The sequence below is a fragment of the Apus apus genome, chromosome 3 (genome assembly GCF_020740795.1).
Source record: "Apus apus isolate bApuApu2 chromosome 3, bApuApu2.pri.cur, whole genome shotgun sequence".
NCBI classification, from domain to species: Eukaryota; Metazoa; Chordata; class Aves; order Apodiformes; family Apodidae; genus Apus; species Apus apus.
In genome coordinates, this window is record NC_067284.1 from 42,356,404 (window position 1) to 42,383,034 (window position 26,631).

The window sequence follows — 26,631 nt, forward strand, 5'->3', positions numbered from 1 at the left end:
GTGACCAATCACATGAATAACTGTTAACAAAAGCTTGTCTGGTGAACTTCAGACTGAAACGGTATTTTCAGAAAGTTTTACTCTCACTTATAACATACCTTGGGATCTAACTTGCCAGTCATCTTCTTCAGTAGTTCATAAAGCTGGATAGCATTACCTTGGGAATACCACCCGGGCTTGTCCAGTGATAGCAGAGCCTCCTGCTCCTCGTCATTCTCTGAAATCACCAAGCAATCACCTGTTGTTAGTGATCGCAGCCCATGCTCCTGTATTCATGAGGTGTGAGAGAAGCTGCCTGTGCACAGCTTGAAGAGGATGGTCTGTTTTGACATTTAACTAGTTCCAGTGTCTGGCTCAAGTCCTAATAGTGACTGTGGGTTCAAGTCAAGGTGTTTGTTAGCTCGTGGGAGACACACATTTGTGAGAAAAGAAGCAGCTGGGCCTCATCTACAAGGGCTACAGAGGAGCTGAGGAATCAAAGCCACAGGCTTTGCCTCCAAAACACTGCAGCAGTGAAGGCAGGAAGCCACATGGACCAAACAGACAGAGCAGCTGCTTCAGATCTAAGGCGAAACCATGAGATAGGACAGACAGTAAGAGACAGCATGTACCTCTCCCCACAGACAAACTATCTACTGCTTTTAAACACTGACAAAAGACAAGAAAACAAACTGAGATAGCTCTTATGGGCATTTGCCAGCCTTAGATCAGCATAAACGAGCAGTTCCAGTTATCATCCAGTTTCGAAGAAATGATGAGTGGACAATATTGCTGCTTGTGGTGTAATCCACACTGGCATATATCCACACTGGCAGCTGTCAGTGAACTGGAAAAATCAGCAGAAGCTGCAACTTTCCACTCATCACCCCACTGTGCCATAGGCTTCATTTCTAGCTAATTCCACAGCAGCTGGATCTCTCCTGGCATCCATGTAACCTTATTGTTCATTCAAATCCATGTACTGTTGCCAGATGAACCCTTTTTAGCTTCTCACTGGAGCCAAAATACTAGCTTTAGTGAACCGATAAACTAGAATTTCAACAGAAATATTAATATTAATGTCTTCTGTGTATTGAAGTGGTCAGACAAAGGGTGATTTTGTTATTCAGTCTCAATCAAATGTGTCTTGTTTTTCATTCTAGAGGGTTAGAAGCCAATACAGTACTTTGATATGACTTAGGTGTAACAGCAGGACTTCAGTTTTTCTCCCACTGTATAGAATTTTTCAAAGTACTTAAAATGTGTGAGGAAGGAGACTAAGACAGAACAAACTTCATTTGATTAGAGAATGCTGAAAGCTGGAATGCAAATTTTGGAGAACAATGAACTGACAAGACAGCTTTATATTTGAGAACACTGAAGATGTACATGGTGCAGTACATTGGTCCTCAAAAGAAACAGAAAAAGAAGCAGAAAGAGGAAAACAGGTATATTGAGGGAGGCATTAAATAATTGTTTAATAATTGAATTTAAGAATTTGAATAAGCATAGGATTTAATCTCAGACAAAGCAGTTCTATATTAAGAGTGTTTTATAAACTAGGAAAAAAACCAAGGAAACTCAAAGCTGACAGTAACAATTCATGTAGAATTTGTGTGGAAATGTGTTTTCCTTTGTTCTTTTTCAGAAAACTAATGATAATAATAAGCATGATAGTATAATTTCCTGACTTTTAAAACACTTTTGACCAAACAACTTTTGATCAAACAGAAGCTGTCAAACTTCAGCAAATTTATTTTATTTGCCCTGTATTTTTAGACATATTTGTACGGCTGGCTGAACAAGCAGACACAACCTTGAAATTATATGGACATAGAAAAAGAAACAGGAAAACAATTCTGAGCTGCTATCAAACATTTCTTGAAATTTGTGAAGGTTTGTATAGATATCATTGTCTCTCCATTCAGTCAATCAGGAAAATACTAGAAAAAAATGGAGCAGTTATGAGAGGGATTTTCAGAATAACAACATTGCATTTGAAAACAGGAGCCCTATGTGTTATAGCAGCACCAGATGGCTCCAGCAAAGAGCAAGACCCTGCTTTGTTAACTCTATGGAAAGGCATGAGGGGCAGTCCTGACTGAAAAAATTCATTCTAATTACAAGGTAGATCTCTCACTCTGTGAGATCTATTACTGTCACCCCTAGCAATAGAATTCATCACACTTTACTTGATGCATCCGGAATTGAGGCTTCTAATTTACAGTTACAACATGATCTAGTCAGCCAGGCTCTCTTGGTAGGCAAAAGAGAGCACAAGAAACACTTTTTAGAGGTGTCAGCTCTGGTGAAGGAAAGGTTTTAATTCAGTTAGGAACTTTGCTTTTAAGGAGTGAAATGAAGGGAAATTTCAAAGCCTGGTTTCCTTCTCTATGCTTGGAGGCAGCAAAGAGAACGGAGATGTCTAATCCATTATGCAAACACCTTGAGTTTAGAAAGAGCTTTAGAAATGTGAGGAATTAGGAAATGTCCTTTATGATATTGGAGTTGTAGGTTACAGGGATAGTAACTCTGAACTAGCAAATCTTGCCTCAAACCATCTCATATGGCTGCCTATGCTCACACCTCTAGCGGCAGCTGTGTCAATTTTATTTCTGTAACCTGAAGTGGGAGGAAATTAATGGTATTTCACTTGCAGCATTAACGAGAGGGGTTTCTAATCCACATACACTTTCCTTGTGGCAAAATATAATAAAGACAATTATTCTTCAGTTCTGGCTGTTGAGGCTTCTTGCAGTAGTTCTGCCACTTAAAAGTTGATATAGAAAACTTCAAAACCCATTAATGACACCATTGGCTCTGGCCTTGTATCCTTCAGATAGCAGCTACATGACAGGGCTGGAAAAATCTTCAAATTTCCTGCAAAAATGCTGCATAAATATGATGATGATAGTTTCTAATATCTTTTAGATCTTCCAAACTTAACATCATCTACACTTAGAAAAGAGGAAAATGGCTTCCGACCTTCCTTCCACTTTTATTGATTCATAAAAGTTCACTGAAAGGTCAGAAATGCTATAAATATTCCTTTGGCAGGAAGCAACACATACATAGGCGGGGATGCTAATGCTTCAGGTCTTATAAGATGGGAGGAAAAGGAGATGCCCTGACAATTTCAAACAGACTGAATAATCAAAAAGAATTTCTCAGATGATTTAGATAGAACGACATGCTCCCTTCTGAAGTCCAATATTTAACTGCAACCTGGATTCCTGACTGAAAACGTGCCACAACAAGAATGTAAAGGTAGTAAGCAAGTAAAATTGAAATAATTAAAGCATTCTATTAAAACACTCACCCAAACCTCAACAGTGATTCAGAGCAATTTTGCTGAAGGGAAGTTACTGTTCCTTTATAAAAAACAACAACAAAAGCTTGTCTCATGGTGGGGTAATATTAATATTGCTGGAATGGCAATTTGCATATTGCTGTGTCTAATGGCTTGGGAAATGTTTCCTGATTCAGAAATGTACTCCCATCACCATTAGCAGATAAGGTTTTTCAAATAAACCAGTTTATTAGAAGACTCAATGTCCTCTTTCTTCTGAGAATTTTTTTGCCTGCTGTTAAATATGAGTTGCAGGTTTACAACATTGGCTGAGGAACATCTGGTTTCATTTTGAATGACTATGCAAAAAGTAATCAGTGAAGCTTATTCCCATTTAAATGACAACTGATGGTAATTAACTTTGGCACAGAATCACTCCTCGGGAAAGACTCTGCACACACTTGCTTACTGCTGTCTGCTTTGCTATCCCTTTATGGGTGATATCCACCCAGATGGAAACCTAAACACTGCTGCCTGTTTTGCCATCTTTTTATGGGTGATACTCACCCAGATGGAAACCTGAAGACATGCAGTGCTGAGGTTGTGTCCACACAGGATGTTCAGCCCAGGGTCTGAACCTGGAGCTCTATCCCTAACCTGGCTGGCATTTACACTGTTAAATCCCAGCCCATGGGATGGGGCTCTCATTTGGGAAGCCTGAAGTTAAGAGAGAAGCTAGGACGTAAGGGTGAATTTACACTCCAGCAGTTACTCATCTACATGGAGGTTAATTTTCACCAGCTCACTGGAGGTCCCTACTCTGCACTGGTCCTCCAGGAGGATGCCCTATGATGAGTGTTGGTTTCCCACTGGGCAAGGAGCTGTGAACCAGTGTCATCTCACACCTACTTGACTGGGCAGAGACTGGGGTAAGAAAGAACTCCCAAGTACCCAGAGGCCACAGCAACTGAAGACGTGCTGGGTGTGACTGTGGTGTTTTGTGTACAGCTCCTCAACAGCCCATTCTTCTGCCTTCTTATCTTTCTCTTGACGACATATTACTTTCTTCCATAAAAATCTAGATAGAACTGCTATAAGGGTTACCAATATTTTTTGTTCCTCTGAACTGCACAATAAAACCATATAGTGACTCTGTTGCTGCTTGTGCCTGTACCTGTTCCTGCCTTTTCCCCTCCCTGGGCAGCTCTTGCAGGCTCTCACATTATGCAGCACAGATGGGCACATGTGCTTAGCACACTGAAGCCCTGGTTACCGCCTCAGGGGGCTATTGTAAAACAAGTACATTTCATGATCCACAACTATCATCCATATATGCCTCTCTGCAATTTACAATAATGTCAGTCCTGGTCCTGAGGGCATTATTATAAAAGTTATGTTCCAGCCCAGCCTGCAAGTGCTGTCTGATTCTAGATGGCATCTCAGGCTCACTTGAGAAATACAAACCCTCTTTTCCAGAAGGGGACTCAGGACAGGAAAGCCCATCTTTATACAGCTGAGACAAAGGGACATGCATAAAATCCTTCTGGTGGATTTTTCCAGTTGTAAACATAATGAGATGGCATGACATAAGCTGTAGTTTCCCTGCGGGCAAGCTCTCCATGAAGAAAGCAAGTACTTACAAGCTTGCTGGAGGTAAAACTTCATCTCCAAATGGGCACCTTTCTTGAGAGTAACACCCCAAATTCCTATGTATAGACCAACCACCTTTGCTGGGTTGCTTCCAGGCTTCATGCAGGTATTACTGTGTTTCACCATCACTGAATTACTTTTGTGCCGTGGAAGCAGCTGTGAAATCCATCTGCCTGACATGAGCACCAGTGCTTGCCAGTCTCCTGTCTGACTGGACAACTGCAGGGAAGTGATAAGGGGTAAATTATTCCTGTAGCATCATGTCCTTAAATAAAAGGTTAAGGCTTCTCAAGTAACTAGTGACTTTGGCTGTCTCCATTTTTGGCTGTCCAACCTTTGTTTTTTATAGGAAAAAGCCTGAAGATCAGCTCCCCTCCCTGGCCTTGCATCATTCTGCTCTCTTTAGGGTGGCTTAAACTAATCTAAGCAGAAATTAACTTTTGAGAACTGGAACATGATTTTTAATTTTACAGAGGTAGTGTTACATCTTTCTTATGCCCAGCTACCTAAACATATATGTGCTCATTCATATGGAGAACCAGCAATACTCCAAAAGAAGACTCTAGATAAAGCTGACAAAAGAAAAAATCAAACTATTTCATAATAATTTAATAAGTGCTATTATTCAATTACCAAGGCTTCCTTTTCTCATGGTGGACTTCTGCTCTTTTGCTCATTTAGAAGGCAAGATAAGTCCAAAGTACAGGTTAGCATGCTTTCAAATGGTCCTGGGCATATAAGAACCAAGATTTCTTTGAGAAGAGGAAAAAAAAACCCAAACAGGTTTTAAATTTTTAGTTTTACTTAAACCTTTTTAGTTTTTATTAAAATCTGCCTTATTGCTAATGATTAACTATGCCAAACAACAGGCCATATAGATGCATTGCTGAAGTTTTACTTGTTTGTAAGAAAATCAGTACTTGCTTTATAGAAATCAGCAAGTAAGTTTCTTTGGGAAGTTTTAATTACTGTGTTACAGGAACTGAAAATAACAGCTCACTACAGATTTAGTAATTTTTTTCAAATCTGTCAAAGCATTAATTTTATACTTTCCCAGGAACAGCTTGGCTAATGAACAAAGTGTTTATATTTAAAAAATAGATATGATGAAATAGAAGAAAAGCTTTTTTTCCTTGGAAAAGGAAAATAATTTTTCTGGGAAAATGATTCACATGCAAGTTCATTTTTAAATGTAGTTCATGTGCAAATCTAGTTAAGCTTTTTCCATTATCTTGTTTAATTGTATTTATAATTCAGAAAACGTATATTTTGGAAGGGTAAGAGAGAGATAAATACAGAATTTAATTTCTTTCTTCATCTTAATATTTTGTAAATTTTTTTTTTTTTTTTTAATTTGGAGAGGTACAAAATGGCAAGATAAGAAATAAATTCCCTCCCTAGAACAGTTTTATTCTGGATCTCGTTAGTTTCCTAAAAAGGCTACAGAGCCTTAAAAATGAGGAGCTCCCAATATCCAGACATAACCCAAATCAATATCAATATTAATATCACAGTCATCCTAGATATCTCTATATAATAATGAAGAGAGACAGGCTTTTCCAGAAAGCATTTTAAATTCAAGTAAGCTAGGAGAGGTGTGGTAATTGAGAAAAAAAAAAAAAAAAAGGCATAATTTTTTCAGGAATATTGTCTATAACCTTTCTTACTAGGGTGTGCTTCACTGCCATACAAAAATCTGAAGAGTGGATGGAAGCAGAAGATGGAGAAAAGCACAGAACATGAGATGAGGGCCACCAGTCAGTTCTGACATAAGCTGTCACTTCAGAAAAACATCTCTACTGATTTTCATAATTAAAATAAAATCGAGACTCACAAAGCATCTTCTTTGCACTGTGCATACTGTAATCTTTAATTTCACCCTAACCCTCTAAGTCTCTCTAGCAATAGCTTCTGAAATAAGGCACATTGGAATTTGCTCTTGGACCATATTCTTCTTCCACACTGAAAACTGACACTTCAGTGTGGTAGGGAAAAACTTCCTGCCATTCATTTACTTTGGCTTTAGACATTAAAAAAAGAACAGAAAAGAAAGAAAAGAACAAATGTTCTTTAATCCTCAGTTGCAGAAAGACTAAAATTTTTACCCTACATTGTAACACTTCAGTTATAAAATTTATATGTCAACTAGAATAGACAATCTGATCCTGAACAAATGTATGCCCATAAAGCAATACATGGACCCTGCTACAATGAGCCTTTGTTTTTTATTTCTTCAGTTCCCTAAAAGATGTTATTTCAAAGGGCATAATAATTACAAAGTAGACATGAGCATGCATAGTCATTGCACATACTCATTTGCCTGGAATACACAACAGACATTTTCATTAACTTTTTAATGAAAACTACTAATTATACAGCCAAGTTGAGTTATGATTTATAAGAAAGCTCCACTCCTTTTTCCTAACTTATTACACTACAACAAATCCCTACTTTAATTTTATTGATTCTGTTGGAAGTTCCAGCTCTTCAAACACTGCCTGCCTCTGAAAGGGGCAGTTTTACATCAACGTTTAACAAAGATGCAAAATTCCATAGGCAAAGAATGAAATTTGAGAATTAAAAATAAATGAATCCACTCTGCCTTCTGCCTGTCAATCACTGTACAAGCTGCAGATACAGTGGTTATTAAAACTTTGCTCAGAGTGTCCCTCTGAATCAGTAATTAAAATAGGAGAACATCCCCCCAACCAACAAGAGTTTCCTTAGCTCAGTGCTGCTGCCAAGCCTGGCAAGCTCAGTAAGCAGCAGTAAGAGTCTTCCTGGGGAGTGCAGGGGCCTGACCTTTCATCACAATAAGGAGCACTCTTAGTTGCTTTTACTATATTCTCTACTGCATTTTATATTATTACAGTCCCTTATAGAAAAAATGCACCTAACCTTTAAAAAATCTGGGGTTGTGCAATGCACCTCTGCCACAAGTAATGAGCACACCAGGGTCCATCACCTAAATTCTTTACCAGAAAGTGCTATAGAAAGAAAATTGCTTGGAGTTGCACTGGTGAGTAATTAGGTGGCACTACAAGTTGCAGCTAAACAGGAGAAAGAGGACAATAAAAAACAGGAAACCTCTAGGGACCAAGGGTGTGCTGGAGTGCAGGCATGGGCCAGCTGGAGAGCAGGATGGCCAAGCAACAGCCAGTTCCTCAAGCGTGAGCCCTGCCCAAAATGCATGGGGGAGCTGTGCCCAACAATTTCCTTGGGAAGGGTGCTCATCCTTGAGAAGGGTGCTTGTCCTTGAGGGTGCAGTAGGGAAAAAGCATCCCAGTGCAACTAGAGTTTAGGGTGTCATGGTCAGCTGCATGGGAGAAGGATGCTGCACACATGGTTTGGTCTGGATTAGGCTAGCTTTTAGGACAGGGAATCATCAGTTCAGCCAGATTTCCTACTTGCCTCCAAGCAATTCCAATGTAAATAGAAGTGTTAAATCTCCTACAAGCCAGGAGTCCAATGAATGTAAATATATTAAGGTTCATGCGCAGCGGCAACAACAGTCATTTATGTGGCTCAGGAGGACAAAGTGAGATGAAGATACAGGAGGCAGAACTGGACTTATGTAGACCCCCAGATAAAAGAACAAACAACTGCGATGTTGCTCAGCCAATGAATGTGGAGATGAAGGGCAGTGGGAAAACTAATGGGGGCCAGAGAAACAAAGAAATATTTAATCTTCTTTCCATTGTTTTGTGCCTCTCTGCCACTTAGCAGCTCCTGCCTATGCAGAGTGTGCCAAGCTCTCTGTTGAGCCTTTTGACCCATGGTGGATAGGGAACAAGGGAAGGACAAGGTATGTGTGTGTGACAGAAGACAGAGAGGAGATGACTCGATCAGTCTTGAGGTCTGGGGACAATTTCATGGCCCCGGGGACCACAATAATTAATTAATTCAAAGGAGAGACAAAGAATGTGACAGGCTTAGAATAACCTTCACATGTTTCTTAAGGTCTGCTGTGGGGCCAGGATTGTCAGGGAACACCAGGATGAAAAATAACAAAGAACCTTGTTCCTATTAGATCTATGAGATATAGTAGAACCTCATATTTAATTAAAAAAAAAAAAAAAGAAATAAAAGAAAAAAGGAAAAGCATTAGGAAATTAATGTTCTAACAAAGAGGAAAAGTTTTTATGTGTGAAACAGTCACTGTAAATTTCAGAATAATGTAACCAGGGAGAAGATGGCAAGGAAAAAGGGAAACTATTCCTCTTCTGGTAAAATATGTTTAGTTACTCTTTGATAGGAAGACTGACATGAAAAATTTGTAGTGATGAGTTTTTTGAACAAGAGAAATGATCCCCTTGACACTTCCTATAATACTTTTCCAGTTCCTTATCTGTGCATTTTGTGTGGTTTGCAAAACCACTTAGTTTTCTATATGAAAATGCACTTTACCTTGTTTCTCAGAAACAAGAGCATCGAGCCAGATCTTTGAATGCAGGAATTTATCCGATAAAATCTCTCACTACTATTATTCCAGAAAAAATAATCTTGGAAGGCTCAGCCTTAGTCTGGCAGTATCACAAAGACACCTGGGATCTGTGGACAGTAATAATACATAACATGGTTTCACAGCAGATAAGAATCAGGTTAGAATGAACATGTTTATTAATGAAGACAAAAAAATCCTGGGGTTGCTAACTCTACCTACAAAAACATGCAACATCCATACTGAAGTTTACGATATCTGGAGTCCTGTGTGAATAAAAAAGATTGAAGAACAAAGAAAATGGGGAATTAGATCGTACATCACTTTTACCTTTTCCTGAGCTTTCAGCTTGCAAGAAGTAATTCCCTTCTGACCATCAGTTGCAGAGTACTTGCTACTCATCTAAACAATGCAGGGTCCTGTGACTGCTTGCCAGGCAAGAAATGCCCAGCTTTGTGTTTTCTGATCTTTTGTTTCCCTGTATTGGATGGGAGAGGCAGAGCTGCTGCTGCACTAGTTAGACCCATGCAAAATTTCACCCATGTGCAATAAATCCACACCTGCTATTTGTTGCAGCTCTTCTCTCACTCACCGCTTTGCAGTTCTCTCGGCTGCTTCATGAACATTAGGTAAGCCCTAGTATTCAGAAACTGGGAAACGGAGGCAGAGATTCACTGTCATACCAAAGCAAACCAGACCTCAGCCCAGCTTTTGGTCATTCCTCCTTTTGTTCTCAGCTCATTTCTAGGGCTTCCTAAACAGCTCCTTTCACTACTTGCTTCCAATAGCAGATGTGATGCCTGCAGTACAAAAATCAACGTGTGCTTTCTGCAAAAATCAATTCTACAGACTAACCTTAACAAAAGCTTGACATATTGGAAGAACACACAAGAGGACTCTAAAGCTCCTTAATGAAAAACAGCACATACAGATTCATGGAAACTATGCTGAAGGGAAGCTCTCTGCAGAGACTGCCAGCCCTCGTTCTGCCAGGAATGTACCATACACAACTCTTTTTGCTCTACAACAAACTGCCTCAATCTCAATTTCTAAATTAATTAAAAATCACAAGGTAACTCTAAAAAGTTCTCTGTAAAATCATCAACTTATTTTTTATTCCTACAGAAGAAACTAATTAAACAGAGAAGAAAGATTAATAAATCCCCCAATTTCTATCATGTATTGCTTACACATGAGATCAATGCCAAGAATGCTTTCTCTCTGTAAAGTCACACTGATAAGTCTCCCCATGATGTAGCTAATCTTTCTTTCTTCCAGAAATTCCTTGTTGATTTTGAAAGCTGTGTAAGAACTATAATGAGAAGCTTAAACTAAATGTCCACCAGTCTAATTCATACAGGTTTGCACCAAACCTCAGTGGAATGGTAAAGTTTACAAACTTGTATTGATCCATCCCACAGAGCCAGACCTTGGCTGCTGTAGGCATAGGAGTAGACGTGCACAGATCGTAGAATCATATAATCTTCCTTGCAAATATTCAGAAAAGTAGTAATTTCCTCTCCAAGCTAATCAAGTTGTAATTCTGGAACAGCAAAAAACATCAGGTGACTTTCTATGAATAAAAATAATAGAAATCACAGAATGATTTGGGTTGGAAGGGACCTTAAAGATCATCTAGTTCCAACCCCTATGCCACAGGCAGTGACACCTCCCAAGAGACCAGGTTGCTTAAAGACCCATCCAACCTGGCCTTGAACACTTCCAGGGATGGGGAATCCACAACTCTCCTAGGCAACCTGTTCCAGTGTATCACCAACTCACACTGAAGAATTTCTTCCTAATACCTAATTTAAATCTACCCTCCTTCAGTTTAAAAACAATTGGCCCTCGTCCTGTCACAGCTTTCTACTTAGCAGGCAACCTGGTTCTATTAAGTTGCTAATATACTGGCACCTAGAGACATCTGAGATGACCTAAGGTTCTCCAACAGAGTAGTCCAAGCCGGGAAGGCATGGGTCAATTAGCACTAGAGACCTATAATGAGGCAAGGACTGCACCATGGCTGGGATTCAGCCCCAGATACAGAAACTTAATGTAAAGGCTCTGCAATAGGAAGCACAGGAGCTGCTGTGAAGCCAGGTTTTGAACTAAGCTACTAAGGCCATAACATCCTACTTAGAAACAGCAGAAGAGTCTGATCTGCATGCATTAATAAGCTTTCCAGTGGGACCTTTATTATTGCGTGGACAAAATAAAATATATCTGTTTAACCATCTTACATTAAAAATGCACACAGCAGATCAAAAGGAAATATACAATCTCTTAATGCCAAACAGCTGCTGACTTTTGCATGGTTTGTCTCCCTAGTATTCCTTTCAGTCTTTTGATATTTCCAACTTAGCTCTTCCCCCCCAGTGATGGGTGGACACTCATATGTGTGCTGGGAAATAGACTGAAGGTGAAAAGAAATATTTCATTTAACCAGAAGCAATATTTAAAAAACCTTCTAATCTAGAATTCTGGATATTGAAGTACTGGTATAAATAATTGCTAGACATTCTTCAGGTATTATGTTATACTAGTCTGAGCTCCCATGTATCCAATGTAAAAGAGCCACAAGCTTTGTGATCTTCAAGACTACATCTGTACGTTCTCTTTGATAAATAGAGCTTACATGTCCCTCAGACACAATTACTTAGCCAACCCTTTTCAGCTTTCACTATTTCTATGAAAGTATAAACGTTAGAACTGAAGGAATTATTTCAAAATGGATCCTACTAATGCTGCAACAAGAGCTAATGTTGCAAGTCTTGCTCATGTATGGAAGGTGTGCATTTGCATTTGTCTTCCACACAGAACTGGGTCTTCACATTCAGTGCAAAATCTTCTGTAAATCCCAAATCTTTTTCAGCATCACATATTATCAGAGAACTATCATGCTATGAATGTGATCTATATGAAGTGCTGACTGCTTTGCTTCTAAATTTTGCATAGTGTTTGGCTGTCTTTTCTCAGACACTATGGAGGAAAAAATGATCTCCTCTTAATTATCTTTTCATGTGTTGGAGAAGAGTTCCTTTAAGCCAGACAAGCCTGTTTGCTGGACACAGTTTTGTCTGGAATACAAACTTGTCATTTAGGTCTTTTAGCTTTGGTTTTGAAAACATAGGCTAGGATACCGCAATTCAGGTTCTGTGGGGACTCAGTACAGAGAGAAGATGGGCTTGCCAGGCCCTTAGCAGCTCATTCTGCTATAAAAACAAGCTGCATTTTTTGGATGAATTTGGCTTCCTACATGTGGGAGCTTTCATGCCTTATCTCTTCCGTACTTCAGGTACAATCCAAATCAGATTGTATCACAGTTCCATTCTCTGCCACTATCCTGAAATAAAATAAAATAAAATAGCAACACCAGAAGGTGATCACAAATGTAAGATTTGAGGTTTTTCTATAGATCTTGACTTTTAATGACCTTCCAGTCACATATTGTAGGTGGTTTACATGCAATTATATACAGCAACTATAACTCACTTTAACTGCAGTTTATATAGTTACTAAATGTTGTTGTTGAAACAACTGTTACTTTTAAATCCTGATGTCACCTCTTTGGCAATCATATTTAAAGCATCATCATGACTTACAGATTTTGCAACCTATTTCATAGAAAAAGGTTATTTTGTAAACAACTTTTAAGTGCCCAGACTTGGAAAACTTCAGATAATTCGCTATATTAAGAAGGCATTGACATGCTTCTCTATGAATAAAGTTTCTTCCTAAAACATAAACATGACCGGATTACCAATAACCAATTTTAATAAATCATGGGTATGGAACTGTCTTTCAAAACAAACAAGTACTCTATCTTATTGCTTTCAATAATTTGAAAAAAAATATTGAATAATTATCGAATAATATTAATAATTTTGGTACAGAACACATCAAGTTCATACATCCAATTCCTTGAACTTATAAAGGATAGATCACTGAATCATAAAAAGTAAACCCAGAAGAATTAAATGCAATTATGTTATCTTCATTTCCCCATTATGAGAATTTTCAGTCAATTTTCAGATTTCATTGAGTCCTTATGCAAATGTAATTTACAGTTCTTCACTGCTTCTGCATAAGGACATTAGAAATCTTAGTTACACATGCAGATTAGCAAGGGATATGATTATGGGTAGTCATTCAGTCAGTCATCTCTTTGGCTCTAAAAGGAGAGTCAGTGCTTTTATTTTTCTGCCATTTGTTTATCAGGTCTGCCTGTGGGCTTCTTGAAGACAAGAGACTGACTTATCAAGTGCTTGCACAATACCTTAAAGAAGCAGGGCTTGAGTTCTACCCAGGCCTTGAATATAATATTATATAATCAATAACTAGATTTTGCAGGAGTGTTAGTTACTGCAACTCCTTTTGAAAATGCAAATGCACATTCCACACACAAAGAATTCTGGGTTTGGAATACTTGGAAATTATGCTAAACATGTTTTCCAGTTTTAACAAAAGGAATATTGTTGATACAGTGCTTTTGAAAGCAGCAGCTTTAGCTTTCTTTGAACTAGCTTTCTGTAATATTCTTAAGAGTTTTGTGCCAAATGTAGTATTTAATATCAAAGGTAATCAGCTGAAGCAACCCCTGCTGTCTTTATGCAGGAGCACATTGCAGTTTTTCACTGTTTTGAGTTTTGGATGAATAACTTCTTATTCCTTTTATCCTCTAAGGTACTTTGAACACTATGCAAACATATAAAGAACTTGACCTGACACATTTACTTTAGTTTTTGATTTTAAAGAAGAATAGACACAGGAGTATGCATCCATAGTTCAGCATTCATCTTGATACTCAGAAACTAAGAAGTGCCATACTTCAAAGACTAAGGTTTTTTTGTTTGTTTGTGTTTGTGTTTTTTTTCCAACAAACAAGGAGTTGTTTATGAACAGTGGAAATAATGGGACTTATCATCCTATGAAGCTGTGTTTCATAGTCGGATTCACTGTATGTCTAATAGGGTGCAAAGTCTTATGGATGCTCTTCCAGTAGCTGGGTCATTTGTGGGCAGGCTCTCTTGGATGGATACTCCAGTAGTTTACGCTGTGGCTTTTCTCTGAGTTGGCAGTAACAGACCCATTTTTTCATTGCCAGCCTCCAGAGGCTGTAATAACTCAGCCACACTCAAATGTGGTTGAAATTGTATTACTGATGGAGGTTTGCAGGAGTGGATGGGCAGAAATTCCTACTCACACATGCCATGTGATTGCAAAAGCCTTAACATTTAGGAAAACAGACTAAATGTTAATAGAATTAGCCTGTGTCCTGGTAGCTCTAGCTTCTGATGTGCTGTAAAATGTGAGACCAGTCATTAGTGAGAATATGTCCACATGATGCAATGAGAATCTGGCCTCCCAACACTTCTGAAGTAAATACCAGTGAAGTCCATTCCAATAAAAACAGAATAAACCAAGAACACTCCATTCCTCTTGCCAGGAGAAAGGTATAGTCTCTCTGCTTAGATTGCCTAAAAGGATATAGTGTAAGGGGGAATTTGGCTTCCTTGTTCTTTGGCTACCACACAGCCTGCTTAGTACAGAGTGGCAACTTACAGAAATCACACCAGCATAACTATGTCATTGTTCAAATGGACATACAAACCATCACTGCAAGCAGCAAGGTGGCCTTTTCTATCATTTTACAAAAAGGTTATAAATGATACACTGCCAATTAGTAATAAAAATGTACTTCCTCAGTTTCCAATTTGCTACCTCTGCAGTGGATCTAAAATGTAAAAAACAATTATTTTTTATGAGGCAATGATCATTAAATATGGTAGACACGGACTTTCAAAACCATCAGAAAAAAAGGAAGCTTTATAACAACATTTTGCTATCAATAATGAAATACGTATTGTGTCTATCTGTGACTTCAGCAATCTACTCTGCAAAGGACGAGGGTGTACAATGGCCCAATGGCAAAGTCATAAAATTCAGAAAACCCCATCAGAGTGAAATCCCTCTCCTCTTCATGTTTACCTGTGCTGCTCTGGTCTTACTCTGACTCCTTCTGTGCTCTCCCTTCCCATCACCTGGCTTACCCAGTCCCTCTCTGATTCATCTTTGTCTCACAGACATACCCTTGTGCACCTCTGCCTCTAGGTCAGAAGGTTTTTCCTTCATCCTATCTCTTTTGCTGCCCATGGGGGGAGCACTGGGTATGTGAGCTTCAGTATTCAGTGATAAGGACGTACTAGGGACCATGTCAAACGATGGAAGAAAAAATCCTATTTAATCCCAGCAACACCCTGTGGCTGGAGGTGTTAGGTACAGACCAAACCTGTAGCCTTTGCAGACCACAACTCATACATTTGGGTAAGGATTTGCAGATGCAGCAAAAGACCAGGGGGAGAGTAAGCTCTCCACCAAATATCAAGTCTCTGCATGAAAACACCAACAATTGTGCTGTCCTATCTGTGATGACGTAAAGGCTAAATCTAAAAGTATTTTTAAATATCAGTTTGACTCTACATTTAAATATGAAGATCTGATGATCTAAAGCAAGAAAAGATTGGCAAGAAGAGATGACTGGAAAACAGACAAAAAGAGTAGACAAGCATTCTTGAGTTTTAGCCTCACAGGATGATGTAGAAGAAAAAAAAAGTAGCCCTCATAGTAGAGGCAGCAAGTGAGCTACATATTACTGTATTTTGGTTGAAAATTTAATAATAATTTTCTAGAAACAGCATTTATGGTCTTCAAATGCTTGAACAATACATTACTATTTAAATGGTACATTCCTTTGTAATGGTGCAACATAAACTGTTTCAAAATTTTCACATTTTCAATAGTTATTCTACAGTCTCACTAAAGTCTTAAAAATTTCCTGGGTAGTATTTTGGTACTCTTCTGGTGGTAAAAACAGAAGTTTCGTATAAATAGAATGATCGAAAAATAAGTTATACTGCTTACAGATTTAGCTTCCAGCAAAATGAAGGCACTCCCTTCCTGGTCCCACTCCTCAGGCATAAAAGGTTTTAGTATATATAAATGCATAAAAATAGTTATATAGGATCAGCTAGTTCTGTATCCCATCTCAGGCAAAAGTCAAGCCCAGATTTTGCAGATGATGGCAGAAGAAGACTTAAATAGCAGACACGGCATCACCTCCTTCTTCTGAAGTCTTGCAGCCCCTAATAATAAAGTACAGTCTTCAGCCTAGACGTACGTAATTTTACATCTTGTCCCCTTTATTTTCTAATTGGTCTTTTCAGTTCATAGCATTTTCCTGTATTTTTGGAAGGCTAGAGAAGAATGACTTTTTGCAGTGAGCTGTTAAAAGGGCAGTTACTAGAGAATCATCAAAAACTGGAGGAGTGAAAGAGTTTCCTAAACTGGAGGCTACATCACATAGCAGACACATCATCAGCTGGATAGAAATTTAAGTGTAGGGGTAAGGCAAACAGCCTGGAAGTGCAACTGAAAGTGGGCTTGGAAAACTTGAGATTCTCTGGAGCAGAAGGAGGAAGAGTTTCTTTCTCTGGGTGGAAAGCCCACACAATCTTGGAAAGCACAATGTGGCAAACACACACAATATCACAGAGATATGGCATCCACTGCCCCTCCATATATAGGACTGCTTCTGGTCTGTAAATATATGTACACATATATGTGAAGATACACGTTCACTGTTAAATATGCATTGTACATAGAACAATCAGCAACACCTTTTCAATTTATAAAAAAAACCCACCCAGACCAAAATAGACAGTAAGCATCCCTAAGCTGGAAAGAAAAGATATAAAAAGCCTTTTTTAGGACCAAGTAAGAATTCCCTGTATATACACTCTTACAGAAGGCTTTCAGGGAAATCAGGGTTATCTTTAGCATTTCTATTTTAGCTTTGCATTACACAACAAAATGCTTGGGCTGTTTGAAATTAAGAATACAGTCCATATTTTGTGCATTAAGTCCATTTTTAACACAATTCCCTTGGAATAGAAGGGAATACAGTATTATTCAGAATTTACAGTAATTCAGACCCACTGACAGATGGAAGAATATGGATGAAACTCAGTCCTGGAGAAATGGACAGGTTGACAAATAGTTACTGCAGCTCTTTTTCTGCAAAAAATTTCTTCACAGAACAAGATTTATTTTGCTTACTAGAGCTTCTTTTCCTGAAATTACACTAACAGTACTTTAAGAAAATATTTACTAAGATGTCCAACCCTAGGTTTTTTCCTATTTCAAAGCCAAAATAAGGAAACGTTGTCTCCCTGATACATTTTATCGAATGCTCTCAGAGAATAGAGAGTCTGAAGTACATTGGGTAAATTCTTCTGCCTGAAATCTATTGTGGCAAAAAGAAGATAGAAATTAAAAGCTTAAGTTTTGAATTTTCTGTAGTTCTGATATGAAATAAAGCCTTACAAAAATTATAGAAACTAGAAAGCCACCTCCCTCTCCCAAATGTATTAAAAGCTCTATTGCATGGAATTTTAGAAATGAATTTTGGTTTTGGTATCTGCAGCAAATGGGTGAAACTATCAGTGCCTACCCTGAAGCTATACATTTGTTGTAAGGAACACAGAGAGAGGGTAACAAAATATACATTATTAAAAATATTATTTTTAACATTTTCTCATAGAATTGCTCGTAATTTGATGTTTTATAATACATATACTCTTAAAGAAGCACTTCACTACTTTAAAACTTCTATCTAAAAACCTGTCCTATACATAGAATTCTTTGCTTTGAATTTTCTGGTTGGTTTTTCAGAAGAAACCAGTTACTTTTAATCAAATACAGATATATTAAAAACACCTACTCAGAGGTTAGTAGTTCCAGCAGATTACTTATCTGATGATTGCTCTAGTTATGTTTGTGTTCCTTAACTATTTAGACAGTGATTTCTCCAGAATAGAAAGTAAATTTTATTCTGTATTAATAAGCTTTGCATGTAATGAGTGATCAACCCTCACTTGAGCCTCTTTATAATGCCAAAACGCAAAGTGAACGAAAACCAGTGGCTCAGGAAGAGGACTCCAGGGAATATTGTTCCTGTTTGAATGCATGAGGAAGAAACAGCTTCATGAAAATTGCTACTTACAATCTAATAATGTGTTTAAGCTGATGCTATATAATATTTCTCAATGGAGACAGTAGTTTCAAGTCTTCTCCTTCCGTTCTGCCCTTCTTTGCACAAAAAAAACCTTGTCAAAATATCTTGGAGCCTCTTGGTTGTCTAGTAAATTTACTGGAACTGGCCAACAGGTTCAAAAGTTGCTGGCTGGATTAGTGGTAGAGGGATGGAGCAGGATTTCCTTAGGAAGTCAGGCTGATCAGATTGTTTAAAAATTATCCAAAGTCAGTTACATTTTACTTTTCAATTTCCATTATATGAAACTAAACAAAATGCTTGCAGAACCGAGTATTTTTTACCCTTTATGTTTTTGCTTCCCCTCCCCCCTTTAACAGAGTTTCAGTTTAGCCTCTGAGCTTTTTTTTTAGTTGTCAACTTGACAGTTTCCTATTTGAACTAATACTTGAAAAATTTCTTACTTATTTTCCTATGTAAATGAGTGAAACATTTAAAGGTACTTTCAATATATATTTCCACTGCTCATTTTAGCTTCACCATTAAAGTCCCACAGGCAAAATTTATTTTGGGCTGGGACAGCTGACCTTCCAGTCATAAAATGCTAAAATACAGTTCAATATAGGCTGAATAATGCTATTTTGGATATAAGATTAATTTTCAGGCAGCACTTAATCATATAGATATTTACCAACATACAGAAAAATTAACCATCTTCAGCCATCCTACTATTGTCATTCATAGTTCAATGAACACTGCTTTTATAAACCTCTTTTGTTACAACCTTAATTACCTAATGGACAACACTGCCAAATGTTTCAGATTGCTTTAATTAAATTAAGTGAAAACAAGGGCATTTTCTTTTCACCTACTCTGTCATTATTTAGCCAAAGTACACAAATGAAATACTGTCATATTTCCTCCATAAATAATTTCCTTCAGCCTTGCAATTTGATTTGTACTGTTGTTTGAACTTCCTTTAAATTCTTGAAATATTTCTATGCTTTTTCCCAGAACTACATTTAATTTTCTTTGTATGCCCTTGTAAGCATAAAAAAAGGATTATTATTTTTTCATTCATTAAGCAATATCTGAACTTTTTCAATGCCTCCAGATAATTTTTTATTAATATCTCTGGAAGAGTTATACGTAGAGTCCATTTTTTCCCCCAATGCTAAATTTTCAAAACATGCTGCCTAGTCATCCAGTCCATTTACTTTTATTTATGATTTTCTTCTTTTGATAGAGGTAAGTAGATGAGAAGGGAGTCACAACTGCAACTTACCAAGAGTTCGAAAAGGTCTTTGGTTTGGGGTATGGGAAAAGAAACCAGGTTTCAAAGCATTTGTAATCACAATGTCAAAATACTCCTCAAAATCAGTCCTAGAAAGTAAAGGAAATTGAATTAGTTAAAGTAATAAATTAACTAAGATGCCACTAAACACTCTTTAAGACTTAAGAAGGTAGGAAAACACTTTTTTTTTCTGAAGTTTGTTCAGTGTCACTACTGCCCTTCTTTTCCTGAGGTCTTGTACCTTCAGGACCACTCATTATTTGTAAAAAGGTGTTCCTTGGCCCAGGGAGTTTTTAAATCTCAGGAGAACATATGATAGATAACACAGTGTAATCTCAGGTGTCAAGATACACACAGACAGGTAGAGAAAGGTGTAAACGAGGAATTTTCTTTATAAAGCAAAACACGTGGGGTCAACTGATGGGGTAGGAAGTAACTGGAGACTAAAGACACTTAAATGCAGGTGCTTATTTTTTTTTTTTGGTATCCATACTGTACATACATATGCACAGACCTAATGGATGTCCAGGATGCCACTGTGGTCAACAGAGATGTAATTATACAGCCAATTAAATCTTAAAGGGTGATTTTACGTATCCTAAAGTTGAAAAGCCATTTTGTTAGCTGAATCTTTGCCAGACCCCATTGGCTGCTCTGACTAAATCCCTGCTGGTTACAGGAGGCTCACAAATAGACACTTACCAAGTATGAGTCTCAATCTTCCAGCTGAATCACACCACTAAATTCAGATTTTTCAAAGATCAGTAGGCCCATGAAAACATAGATCAATGTCTGAATTATGGAAATCCCCTAAATTTAAATGGGCCTGTATTTTGAGCATGGTAAGTAAGTGGGACTTAGCTATAGTTAGGTATTTTTTAGAGACGTGTATGCAAGTCAGAACAGTACAAGCCAACAGAAAAAAAAGGAACCTTAGGGAACATTCATGTCACCTGTCCTACTGTGAGATGGGTTTTTTCTGGAGGCACCAGTTATTCTACTCTAGCAACAGTCTTCTCATTTTAAGGAATCTGTTAGACCTGATTTATTATATAATCAGACTGAGAACTACAGCAAGAAATAATAACGCCTCCCTAAATGCCTACATAAAATTAGACAAATGTTGCTTACAGAGTGTTCTTTTAATTATTATTTATTATCATCATTATTATTAAAATATCATTACCCGTGACATGTATTTTAATGTTTCATTGCTTAGGCGACTGTGTTGCTTTTAACATCAAAAAAATGATGGAAATTCTTGCATGGAACAGAAAAGTCCCAGATGACAAGTGCAGGATGGGTACAGGCACTAAAATGTTAGCAGCAACAGAAGTTCACTAGAAGAAAACTAGCTAACCATGCCATTTTTGTGTAATCTGCAATTTCCTATGGGACTGAGAAACCTTAATTAAAAAACAGAATGTTCTCCCCATGAATTTATCTTCAAGTTTTTATTTTGTTCTCCAAATTACATTCTAGCGTTAAAATAGTATGTCTTTAAATTTCTTTCCTCTAATGAAATTTTAGCTTTCTCTATTTTTCTCCACTTGTGACCATAGGTAAACCTTTACTTTTTAAAAGAACCAGTATCAAATATGACAACGGTATATTTTTAAAACTAGCTTCTGTGTGGAAGATTCCAGAAGCTGAGCAAACAGACATGGCTCTTCTCTCAGATGAAAAGTACTGTGCAAATGATGCTGCCATGGGTAAGCTAAGATTGAACTTTCAAAATGAAGCCAACACTTGAGGAGCACAACAAAGCCTTGTGGGAACAGTGGGGAGTGCTTTGTGTACAAAACTCAAAACAGATAATAGAGATTTCACCAGATTCGCTTAATCGATCTGTTGAAGAAAAAACAATGTTCTGTGTGGAGAGGTGTTATCTATGGCCTTTTTTGAATTATACTAAATCTCATATACCAAACTACTGGTCTTACAAGAGCCTGAACCTTGTATTACATTACTATGTAACATTAGACATGATAAAATCTGTTCCAGTTACTGCTTGTGCTTGATTTTGTGGCTTGTGATTACAGTATATGGCTAAGACAAAGGGTAGGATGTATCTCACATAACTTTAGTCACCTAAAAATTGCATGCGGAATTCATAGTCTACACCACAGCCAGAGCCAGTGGAGGAACATTCACATTCTTAGAAGGAAACTCATCCCACTTATTTTAGACATAATACTATGGTACAGAATGAATTGCCAAGGATGATGCCCAGGGTTTTCTTTCCACTAACCACAGAGAGAATCAAAATAATCAGCTTCAAAAATTTCTAGCTTTTAGATGGCTAACACTCATGAAAAGGTGAAACGACACTCAGCTTCAGCGACTATGTGATATTTGACTCTCTACAGACGTGCTCTTGCCAATGCTTAAACATTCAGTCAACTTGACAGACATTCTCATGGTAGGTAAGCCTGAAAAGTCACACAATGATGTTGCTGCTTACGTGAACGAATGTGCACTTGATTCTGTAGGCTTACAAGCCTTATACACTGATGCCAGCAATACTTGTACGCTCTGGCCAGGAAACAGTTCTTGTTTTAAGTCAAAATGAGATTTTCTCTTAGACTTCCTCTCACCAAACTATCTCCCAGTTAAGGATAGCTTGGTCAGATGAACATGACTGGGATAGTTTGCTCTTGAAAAGGTAAATGACACACTAAAGCATGAATTTCCCAGCACTGATTTTTTTGCAGACAACAATTTCTTAGCCAAAAAGGACCTTCTTAAATGAAGTGCAAAAAAGTTAACAGTTACAAGGCAAGGATAGTAAGAGTAAGAGGCTGAAACTTCAACACATTTCAGCTTTTCATCTTTATCCTTTGGTTGGTTTGTTTTTTGTTTTTTTTTTTTATACCACACAATTAACTTCTCAGTATGATACCTATTAGCTGAAAGTAGGGAAAGAAATTAATAAAGGACTACATGGACATAATTAATAAGGCTTGATGTAAATAATTAAATGCATTTAGCCTGGTCAAATTAAAGTGCAGATGTAACATGTGTGAACCTAGACTATAGTCCAATGTCACAAAAAGCAGCATGGGTGTGGAGAGTTTTATTATCTGATAGAAGCGGCATGGAATAAACAAAAGCAATAAAAGTTAAGAATTATTTTAATGAAAAAAAATACTTTGGTAAGGTCTAATGGAAAGTGAAGTACTCAGTTCTCCAGAAAATGTCTTGGAAACCACATTGTGTGAGTCAATGAAAAATATGATTATCATAAACACTGTAGAACATCCTACACTTCTGTGGAAAGACACAGTATCCTTCTAGTAGAACATATATTTTCTGTCTTTTGAAAGGCAACTGACCTTCCCTGCTGCCTTGCTTACTAACTGTCTTCCAGCAGGATCTCTACAGCTGCCTTACAGAGCTGAAACATTCACTGAGGCAAAGAAAGCCAAATTCATTTTATGTGGCCAAAAATTTAGTTCTATACCACATTTCCATTCAGAAAACAACTATACAGCTCTACATACAGGAGTTAATTCACAGGCATCTTACTCACAAGGAGAACTGGTTTTTATTACAAGGTACATTTTTCCCTCAAATGAGGAAGTATAATGCCCATACAAGGCAGCAAGAACTGGCACAGCTGATGCTCAGTTTAGCATTTATCCCAGAGAGTACAGAAGGGAAGTGACACTGGCAAGACTGGTTTTGGAAGGTAGCTCTGTTTTGCACCGTATCTGTGGTTTTCTTGCAGTGTTGCTGTATTCATTCTGCTGTTTCTTTGTATATCCAGATAGCCAAGGCTGGCTCACACTGCACTACTTTGTTTCTTTGAGTCATTTATTGAATAGTCTCACCATGTCACCCACCTAGTGAGTTGTTTAATTGATTAATTAATTTCTAAGGGTGTGAGTGATGGTTCTCCTAAATTTCACTGAATTTGACTTGACCAGTCATATTCTTAACATTACAACTAAAAACAGCTGTTGTGATCAGCACCTACAATCTCAATTGATTGCCAGTGCAATGAACCACCTGTTTTATCTTTTATGCTGTGATCTGTAAACGCACAGTTGTCATGCACAATGATCTCTTGGAAATGACCATTGGGAAGAAGCATTTGTAAGCTTTTCCATACAGATTTACTATAAGGAAATAAAACATTACTACTACTTGCACTCACCACTGAAGAGGCACAGAAAGGAAGTGGCTTGAATAAGACAGTCTATCAAAAACTGCTGAAAAAAACTGGGATTCAGATGATGTATTTGGTGTTGATCTGAAGGACATTCCCTGTCCTCTTCAATCCCATTATGATGCCCAGAAAAGACGCAGGATTTAAGTGCGCCATGGGTCAGATACAGCTCACAGGCTCATAGATGGACTACTTTGTCTTGAGTACCAAGTAGCACTCTACCAGAGGGAGGCCCACCAAAAACCTCAGATCCAAATAACTCACAATTAAAACAAACTCAAATTAACTCTAATTATAGCTCAGGCTTATAGCCAGTTGCTGTCTGGCAGATACGATTTGAAATGGACGTTGCACTTACCCAAGAATATGTTCACAGAGGAGCCTGCAATAGTCACTGTGAGAACTAGTAATTAATAGCAGAATCTTCCCAGCACTCTTCAGTTGTTTCAGCCACTTTTTTACAGACTCAGGACATCTTTGCAAATATTTGTCTGGATGATTTTTCACTTCTGGGAAATATGTCCCAGAGTCTTCTAAAAAATTAAAACATAATTATGTATTATCTAATTCTGCTCACAAAACACTAAATCCACACAACAAATATTCTTTTATGTGCAAACAATACAATTTTAAAAAGGCAAAGCAAAGTTTAAAATTTGCCAAGGGTTGTAATTCAACATAAACCATAAAAATCAATAAAAGAGGACACAAACTTGCCAAAATAAGTTTGAATGACTTTTCTGTTTTATTATAGAATTTTCATAGTTATTTTATGTTCATTTGCTCATAAGAATAAATAATACATAAATTACATATTATAGTCTTAGCAAATAATTACTTCCTGTTGCCTTTGCTTAATTTTTAGATACTCTATTTGTGATTTTAAAATGAGTTTAACGTTTAGAAAATGGTAAGGACCTGAGATTCTCAAGAACATTTGTTCAGTTACTTCTGACACTTTAGGTTAGCATTGTCTGATCAGTAACAGCCATTTTAATATTTTTGCCTTTTTCACAACTAGCACTTGATCTATGAAAAGTTCACAAAACAAACCGCCAAAGACTCACAGGTATGTAGAATACTAGAAACATGCAAAAAACCCCCAAACAATTTCAATTGTAGCTTCAATTATGCTCTTTTTGCTGAACAGCAATATAATTATGCAAATACACTTGGAATGTAAGATTTTTAGAAGTGTGCAATAACATTAAGTTGGCAGTAAAAGTTTCCTATTCATTAAAGTCACCAATAGCTATTTATTTTGTTATAACCCATAGCTGCTTTACCAAGTTGTCAAATTAACATTAAACTGACCTTCTTTAATAATTCCTCTAAGACTACAGATTTCCTCTGTGCTCAAACCCTCTATAACCAAAAATGTCAACCTAGTTAAAGATCTAAAAAGAATTACAATAATTGTAGAGACAGAAATGATCCCAGGTATTTGGTTCTCAGTCTGTGTGTGTTATAGTATAATGAACATCATCATAGAAGATTATTTTTCTTCCAGCATTTGTTCTATATGCAACTGTCTGTGGTCAACTTTGCTGAATGATTTAATAAATCCCAGACATTACTTAGCCTTCTGGTATGTGAGTAATGCTATTCTCTAGTTTGAAAAAATAAGATTTAAACCACTTAAACTTTAGCTATTTAATAAAAGCAAACATGCATGTTTGAAGTAGTAGTATCAAAGAAAGTCTGAAAGATGTTGGGTGCTAAACATAACATTATTTCATAAATTATACATTCAGACACCTACAGATGGCGGGAAAAAGTCTCCCAAAAGAAGTTTTGAATTGGCTGTTATCACTGCAACTAGACAGCAAGACAGCAAAAATGTCTTGTTCTGTACTGTGACTTGACAGATTTCTTCCCAAAAGCTACAGAGTGGGCTATTATATCAGAGGAAAGTCTCAAACAATACCTCCAAACTCATAACCAGGTCCCTATTCCAGTTCTTCTTAGCATTTAGGTCAGGCTGTGTAACAGCCTGTAGCAGGGGAATACAAGCCTGCTCCTGCAGCCAGCATTATGGGATGTCGTGATGTTTGCCTTGAGAACTAGCCAAGACGAATGAGTTTTTTGATTAAATGAAGCAGATTTATGAAACAAGGTTTCCTTTAGTAGTTGCCTCCCCCCCCCCCCCAATCCCCTTTTCTTGAGGTGTGAATATAGTTTCAGATGAGCTATATAGTTTTTAAGAGCAGAAGCTGCATTATTTTTTCAGCATTATCATCAGTAATTATTTTTCATATACTATGCTGACAATTTTTCTTTTTATTGTTTTGGAAAACACACAATACTACATGAAAATGAAGGGGGACACAAACAACACAGGCTTGGTACTAGCTAGAATCAAACTAGAATCAAACAATTAAAAGACAGATGGCAAAGGGCATTTATATAGTCAGTGATCCTTAAGTCTTTTTACCCTAAAGATAGGTTAAAATATCAGCTTTATATTAACTTTGCTGTCAGACACTGTTTTTCTCTCCTTATTAAATGCCTCCCACCCTCTGTTGACCATTCTTTAAAGACTTTGAGTAAATTTAATCAACACTGTCTTCTTTCACTTGTGCCCTGTGATAGAACGAGGGGCAATGGATTCAAACTTGAGCACAAGAAGTTCCACCTCAACATGAGGAAGAACTTCTTTACTGTGAGGGTCACAGAGCACTGGAACAGGCTCCCCAGAGAGGCTGTGGAGTCTCCTTCTCTGGAGACTTTCAAGATCTGTCTGGATGCCTTTCTAAGT

At 37.5% G+C, this 26,631-nt stretch overlaps 1 protein-coding gene across 2 annotated transcripts in view; it reads right to left on the minus strand.

Annotated features, from left to right (window-relative positions):
* The window catches only part of NT5DC1 (5'-nucleotidase domain containing 1), a 135,755-nt gene that overhangs the window by 20,529 nt on the left and 88,595 nt on the right, over nucleotides 1-26,631 (minus strand). For both annotated transcript variants that reach the window (XM_051614125.1, XM_051614124.1), the window contains exons 7-9: nucleotides 24,232-24,406; nucleotides 19,694-19,791; nucleotides 99-217 (exon numbers count right to left, since the gene is read on the minus strand). In XM_051614125.1, coding sequence (XP_051470085.1) covers nucleotides 99-217; nucleotides 19,694-19,791; nucleotides 24,232-24,406 — 392 coding nt within the window. The remainder of the gene's footprint in view (nucleotides 1-98; nucleotides 218-19,693; nucleotides 19,792-24,231; nucleotides 24,407-26,631) is intronic.